The 7,890-nt window shown below is 36.5% G+C and overlaps 1 protein-coding gene across 12 annotated transcripts in view; it reads left to right on the top strand.

Moving 5' to 3' along the window:
- The window catches only part of FAM237B (family with sequence similarity 237 member B), a 32,358-nt gene that overhangs the window by 1,002 nt on the left and 23,466 nt on the right, over window positions 1-7,890 (top strand). For all 12 annotated transcript variants that reach the window (XM_021063367.2, XM_013979678.3, XM_084976997.1 and 9 more), the window contains exon 2: window positions 1,649-1,741. In XM_021063367.2, the coding sequence (XP_020919026.1) occupies window positions 1,649-1,741 (93 nt within the window). The remainder of the gene's footprint in view (window positions 1-1,648; window positions 1,742-7,890) is intronic.

The raw sequence follows: 7,890 nt of genomic DNA, 5'->3' as shown, positions 1-7,890 counted from the left end.
TTTAAACTTGATGACATTTGCTGCCATTTGGATTATGACCTTTATTAGGTCTCATCATGTCAGAATTATGTTGAGCCCAATCTTTTTATTTAATTTCTAGGGTTTATTTCTTATTTGTGAACACAAGCCCAAATTGTTTTCTTTCTCATAACATTTACATGGGAAAATGATAGCAGCAAATAATATAAATGAGAAAGTGATATAAAAACATCTCAAAATACTCAGGAACATTATGTGCAATAAACAAAAGAGAAAACATTTTCCTTGAACAAAATATCATCATAGCCTGAAATATTTATTACAGCTCTGGTTACCAGATAGTAAAAAAATAAATAGACAAATAAAGGAAAGAAAAGAAAAGAAAAAACTGTAAATTGTCCTTTAAATATGCAGCTAAAATGAACATGAGGTGAACTGATGCAGAGTATTATCCAGACCCGATTTATCAGTCTTCACCGGTTTTCGTATACAAAGAAAATAGTATAACCCAAGGCTCTTGATCACTGTAGTCCTTTATCTGTATAATCTCCAGAGGTGTTCTTTTCCACCCTAAACATACAAATTTGACTATGTTACTGAATTCAAGATCCCCTTCATGGTCTGGTCTCTGCATAACTGCTTTATCCACGTTTCAGGTGGGAACATTTATAAAGTTGCTTTCTTGGATGTTCCATCTTTACATCTTATTGCCACCTTGATCTTGCAAAAATAATTTATAAGCTGGATACATTGCCATCTCCAATTATTTAGATGTCTACATCTTACCCTTTTTTATATTTCCTAACAGTTCCTTGGACTCAGTATATATTCTTTGATTATTTGTTAATTATTTTTTAGGAAAGATAATAGATTGCTAATTCCTATGACAGACAAATTGCCTGAAGTGGGGCATAGAGTTATTTTCACTCATTAGCATTATAATATCCAAAGGTAACATCAAATATTCTTTTAGTTTCATACTTTTCAAAATATTGTTACTCTGAGAACCACTATAAATTGGGATCTTATACTCTATGATAAAATCAAGTTCTCCAAAATCGTAAAGGTAAATGGATTGAACAAATCAGAGCTATATACCATCTAAGCTCTTTATCTCTCTAAATTAAAATGTGGCATGGTCAAAGTAAAGGCCTTAGATTATGTAATTATTGTCCTGAAATAAGACCTATGTAAAGAAAAAAAATTAACGTATTGCCTTTCTCCCTAAGGGTTTATGATTTCTTCATTTCTTCATTCATATAACAGTTACCAAATTCCTAATTTGTCCCACACACTCAGTTATGTCTTAGAACACTGCCATGGTTACCAGAATAAATAAGGAAAAGTAATTAAGCCAAGTTGTTGTGTTAATGAAAGAAGCAAATTTTAATACTTCTGAAACAAATTAATAGTAGAAAAAAAAATTTCTATTGAACATAATTTTTCTTTGTCCTTAATACTCCCTGTTTTTAATTTGAAGAATATCATTGAAAGGTTATTTTCTTAGAAATATGTAGAAAGAAATACTAAGAATTAGTTGAATCATGTTTTTAAGATCACCTTATTGTTAACCATTTGTACTATAGGAATAAAAATGTTGAGAGGAGCTTCTACTATACTATGAGTCATTGACTGCTCTCTCTTTTTACTTTCTTTTAATCATCTACAGGTATAAGAATGGCAGCAGAATTATCAGAAGGGCCTTTGGTAATGATGCTTCCTGGTTATCCAAAACAAGAGTACTCATGCAGCAGGAAAGCTGGTAGGGTTTTCAGAATTCTCATTTATCTTAACCATTTTCTTTGTTGCTTATTACTGATATTTCTTATACAGTAACTACTTACTAAAAAAATAGAATTCTTCAATAATTTGAATAGTAATTCAAAATAAGGAAATTAATGTTTATATTAACGTATTCCTGGATTATTTTAAGTCTTTATTACTACCATACCATAAACTAATCATCTAGAATATTCTCTTCTGAAAAAAGTTATTGTAAGTATATACAAATTGTCATCCTAGGCATGTATGTTAGACTGTCACTCCTTACATGGTATGCTGTAGCTTTGGAATGAAACAGCTTTTGCACACATTGCACCCAGGATATAGCCTACTTGGACACATGGTGGAAAGTTTGCTTTGAGATGGTGCGGAACACATAACTTATTGGAAGACATGGTTGTGTGAGCAGAAATGAAGTTTACTGAGGAATCATTTGTTCAAGAGTTTTATAGAACATAAACTCAAAAGTTTTTTGAACCTTTCTTAAGAGTCATAGACACTAAAAGAGATATAGTTTAAAATTTTTTAATCTGTAATCTATTTGGGCTTTAAATTAATTCGTTCTGTCTAGCTCTTGCAGCAACACGAAATCTCTCATTTGGTTACTCCAGAGCTCCCAAATATTTTAGTATTAATTTCTTACATATATTTCCTTATCTCCCATTCACTATTTAGCTCACTAGAACTTTATTTCTGTTTTAATTATTTCGCTAAATCACACTTACTAGGCCCTTTTCTCAGACCGTATTTTATTTGACCTGGAAATATCTATTAGAGAGGAAATTAGATGTGATATATTTGCCTCATTTTTGTTGCCCAAACTGAATGCTAACAAAGGAGAAAAAATGAAGGTATCAAAGGTTGGAATTCTGGTTGTGGCTCAGTGGTAATGAACCTGACTAGTAACCATGAGGATAGGGGTTCGATCCCTGACCTCCCTCAGGGAGTTAAGGATCTGGCATTGCTGTGAGCTGTGGTGTGGATCGAAGATGTAGCTTGGATCCTGTGTTGCTGAGGCTGTGGTGTTGGCTAGCAGCTGCAGCTCCGATTTGACCCCTACCTAGCCTGGGAACTTCCATATGCCATGGGTGAGGCCTTAAAAAGCAAAACCGAAAAAATGAAAGATAATATAATCCATAGAACTTGTTATTCTGTATAATGCTTTTACATACTTCTTAGTAAGAAAGATTAAGCTCAAACCCCACCCAGTATGTACCAAAATATAGGCCAGGGGAAAACCCATAATGTTTTGCAGTTATACTAAGCATTACCCCACCTTTGACCTAACAGAATGCTAAGATAGTTTCTGATGTTTCAAAAGGAGATGGCAGTAGTTGAATAAAGGAGAAAATAAGTCTGTGTCTAGAGAGAGTAAAGGGTAAGTTGTTTACTCTAGAGAGCATTATAGCATGGAGGTAGTATAAGATTTATATGCGAATGATTGTTTGTTTTACATCAAACAAGCCCTAAGCATGAGATGTAATAAAACATGTTTTTTTTTACTTCTCATTATTTCTTTAAAGAAATTTTTTTTGATGATGGAAGCTTCCCCCCACCATTGAATTAGAAATCTAATATTTTCCAATCATGTTTAGATAATAAACATTCCTAAAGACATTTTAAGGCCCAAAACACTGTATGGATTCAGAAATTAAACAGTCCTTGTATATAATTGAAACTGTGCATTTAACTTAAAGTTACATCTTTCCCCCTCTCTCAGCTAGGGGTAGTTTTAGGTGCCAGCTTGTTAACTTTGGCTTCAGATCTTCCCATATTTGGATGGAGCATAAAAGGGAGGAAGAAAAATATAATAAGATAATTCTTACTTGAAATTGTCTTTGGTGAGCTAGATTTTTTTTATTTTTTAATTTTTTATTATAGTTGATTTACAATGTTCTGTCAGTTTCTGCTGCATAGCAAAGTGACCCAGCCATACATCCATATACATTCTTTTTTTTCACATTATCCCCCATCATGTTCCATCACAAGTGATCAGGTATAGTTCTCTGTGCTATACAGCAGAATCTCATTGCTTATCTACTCCAAATGCAACAGTTTGCATCTACTAACCCCAAACTCCCAGTCCCTCCCACCCCCCTCCCTTTCCCTCTTGGAAACCATAAGTCAGTTCTCCATGTCCATGAGTTTGTTTCTTTCCTGTAGATAGGTTCATTTGTGCCATAAATTAAATCCCATATATAAGTGATATCACAGAGTTTCCATTGTGGCATAACGGAAATGAATCCCACTAGTAACCATGAGGTTGTGGGTTTGATCCCTGGCCTTACTCAGTGAGTCAAGGATCCGGCATTGCTGTGAGCTGTGGTGTAGGTGGCAGATGTGGCTCAGATCCTGTGTTCTATGGCTGTGGCATAGGCCAGCAGCTGCAGATCTGATTTGACCCCTAGCCTGGGAACCTCCATATGCCATAGACATGGCCCTAAAAATAAAAAAAAAATTTTTTTTAAAAGCAAAAAAAAAAAAAAAAAAAAAAAGTGGTATCATATGGTATTTGTCTCTCTCCTCCTGACTTAATTTCACTTAGTATGAGATTCTCTAGTCCATCCACGTTGCTGCAAATGGCATTATTTTTTTCTCTTTCATGGCTGGGTAGTGTTCCATTTTGTTTATATACCACGTCTTTCTAATCCATTCATCTCTCATTGGATGTTTCAGTTGTTTCCATGTCTTGGCTATTGTGAATAGTGCTGCAATAAGCATACAGGTGCATGTATCTTTTTCAGTGAAAGTTTTGTCTGGATACATGCCCAGGAGTGGGATTGCTGGATCACAGAGTAGTACTGTATTTAGTTTTCTAAGGTACCTGCATACTGTTTTCTATAGCGGTGGTACCAGTTTACATTCTGGTGGGCTAGATTTGAGGTCCTGGGATTGAGAGATATTAAGGACTGATGCTCTCATGGGTGCTTTTGTGGGTACTTAGAAGGGTTCCCATCACTGGGGCCTTTCACCTTTTGTTTTCTAATGGATAGATCTCTATTTGAGTGGTAGATTCAGACTCTCTCTGCACTTGCTGCCTGCAGAAATCAGGGGTCCACTAGATCCTGTCCTTTTGGATGGGGGTCCATGATCCCTTTCTGTAGCTCTATTAGACTGAATCCAAGATGAGCTCTTCCTCATGTATCACCCACCTCCAGGCCATGAGAAACCCTTATGTAGACTTTACCTGGACAAATTTGAGAATTCAATCCAGTCCCCAAACAGTAGAAGCTCTCTCTCATTACCACCAAAGCAGTTAGTGAGCCAAGAAAGATCATGGCTCCTTGATTTTTGTGGGCAAGTGTCAGACTCCAGCTATTATACCTGACCGCTGTGGAGTTTTGACAATAAGTTCTCGCAGCAGGCTTCTCAGAGGTCCCTGCACATCCACGTGATCATGAGGAAAGGGAGTAGGCACACCCTAATTCCTGCCCATTGGGATGGAGGACCTGAAAGGCCAGGGATTTTGTGAGGGTTTCCTTTAAAAATTGGTTTTGGTCTGCCACCTTACTTTGATATGAAGCATCTCCTTCATCTTGTGTCAGTTGTAACTTGTCATTAAATGTCCTAAGATATTCCCTCTTTGAAAATATGAAATTGAGCCTGGAATTGAATTTGGCTAAAACATGAACACATTGTTTTATATTCTTTCTTGCTTCTCTGCCTGATCCAAACTCTTTTCTTTTCTGTTCTTAATTAATTAATAATTTAGTTATGGGAAGCTGGAGAGGGTGTTAATATGAATTTTTTCTCTTTACAACTTTTCTATTATAGTAACAGATATTTGGGGGGGATGATATTTCCTACCTCTTTTATTCTTTTTTCCCCCTCATGATATGTAAAGGACATAATAATAATAATCCAAAAGTAAACCTCTGAGGGCTGATCTTGGACTGTGAATGATACTCTGTGTGTCATTCATTTCAAATTTGGACTTTTCTTTACCTACTGTGTAAATTGTCTCTCTGACAGGAATGATTGCATCTCTTCATTAAAGAAATCATCTCTTACATGAAATGTCATCTTAGAAAAAAATGTTAATGTTACCAATCTTGACACTTAAGATTTCCTTTTTTTTTTTTCTCCTTAGGGCCACACCTGTGGCATATGGAAGTTCCCAGGCTAGGGGTCAAATTGGAGCTGCAGCTGCTGGCCTATACCACAGCCACAGCAATGCCAGATCCAAGCCACATCTGCAGCCTACACCACAGCACACGGCAATGCCAGATCCTTAACCCACTGAGTGAGGCCAGGGATTGAACCCCCATCCTCATGGATCTTAGTCGGACTCATTTCCGATACGCTACTATAGGAACTCTGCCATGTAAGATTTCTGACAGAAAATTCTCTCATAGATGAAAGGCAGTTTCTTTGTTTTAATCAAAGGAAAATGGTGTCTTATTAGCTGACAAACACTCTTTATGAAAAGATGAGCTCTACGATATATAGCAATTACTTAAGTTCACAGAGAAGAAAAACTAGTAAATACATCAATTTTGTGTTACCCTCCTAAGATATTAAAGTTTTGCCGTTACAAAGCAGAAATTACTTTAAACATTACTGTGAGGCTATATATAAAAGACTGTAGTAGAATAGATCGGACATCCAATTGATTAATCTTGACCCATTTTATATGTATAGGTTCAAAGGAATTACCACTGAGTCAAAGCTATGATCTATCCAGCCTGCGTTTCACTAACAGCAGTAGCTCAGAGTTATAAAAACTGCTATGCTAATGCTCGTCATAATGTCTGAGAATTTCAGGTGGAATTGTTGAATTGTTGGAACCAGAAAGTTGAGTTTTTTGAGTTGTTTTATCCCATCACATCTTGTATTCTTAAATACATCCAACTTTACTTCATATCTTTTTAAAATAGGGCCATGATTGGGATCAAGGTGAATCACTGCTTTCTTTCTCATGGTACGTTTGGTGAAGAACGTGACTGTGGTAGTTTAGTACTATGTCATCTTAGCAGCAACTCTGGCTCCCAGAATTTCCTTTCATTTAGAAGTTTAAATTTAGAGCTGGCCAGTAGAGAAGTTTGCTTGGGATTTAGGAGGGAGAGGCAGTAGTCATGCTTAGGAGGTCACTGCAGGGCCACAGGCATTGCTCAACATATGCCTGACTGTGTGTGTGTGTGTGTGTGTGTGGCGGGAGGGGGTACTGGGGGAGTGTTCCTGATACTCTGGCTCACTTTTTTTCATATGGAACAACACCCAGGCCCACAGCTTCTCTTGTTCCCAAGAGATTTCCTCCTTCAGCTTTTCCAATTTCTGGGCAGGTAACATGTGTACCAAGGTGTTCAAAAGCATCAAGTTTTTCTGCAGGTGGCCTGCATCCTTGGGATTTAACATAATGAGTGAGGAATGTAGGTTCCAGTTTGTCCTTGTAGAAGAAAAATATACCCATGCTTTACCTGTCTGTCCAACTCTTCTTCCTAACTCTCCAACTTGCTGACTTATGACCTCAGGACCCCTGCCAGATGCAGAAGCAACAGCCTTCTACAGCTCCCTTTATTGTCCCTTGTTATTGGCTTTTCTCTAATCCTCCAACTATTCACATTCAGATCTTTATTTCTTTAGCTTCTCTCACAGCTGTGTAAGTTCTAAAACCCATATTAATCCCTTATTCCATTCTGTTCATAATGTTCTGTTTCCTTGATTGAACTGTACCTGATATAAGGATTACAAGAGATATCCTTAGTTGTACATCAATGAGAGAACTCAAAAATCTCAAGGTATAAGATGCCCCTTGGACATAGCAAAGAAGGAAAAGATATGTGTTTAGCCTGGTGGGAGAGGCTAGAAAGGCTACTGAATACCCTTCACCAAAGAGTGCCAAAGGATCTTAAATGTAACAAGGAAGTTAAAAGGGAATCTCCAAGTCTTTTCAAGTCTACCCTGTATAGGTACTATATTCTCAATAAAGTAAAATTAAAAAGAGAGCCAACTCTCAAAATGTGTCCTTTTCTTCATATACATTAAAAATTCTTTAATAGCAATTCATTCTCTCTTCTTTGCTTTTACATAATCATAAACACAAGAGAAAAGGGAAAAAAAGAAAATCCAGAGGGTAAGATTTTAGGAGGTACCTAACTTAACTTTCCAGAGATAACCTTTTAAATTCTT

This window comes from Sus scrofa, chromosome 9 (assembly GCF_054392235.1).
Source record: "Sus scrofa isolate SSC_HxYL_T2T_F1_AM1 chromosome 9, Sscrofa_HxYL_maternal_Yorkshire_Landrace_v2.0, whole genome shotgun sequence".
Taxonomy (NCBI): domain Eukaryota; kingdom Metazoa; phylum Chordata; class Mammalia; order Artiodactyla; family Suidae; genus Sus; species Sus scrofa.
Note: the sequence above shows the minus strand (reverse complement) of the source record. Positions and strands in the feature narration are given on the sequence as shown.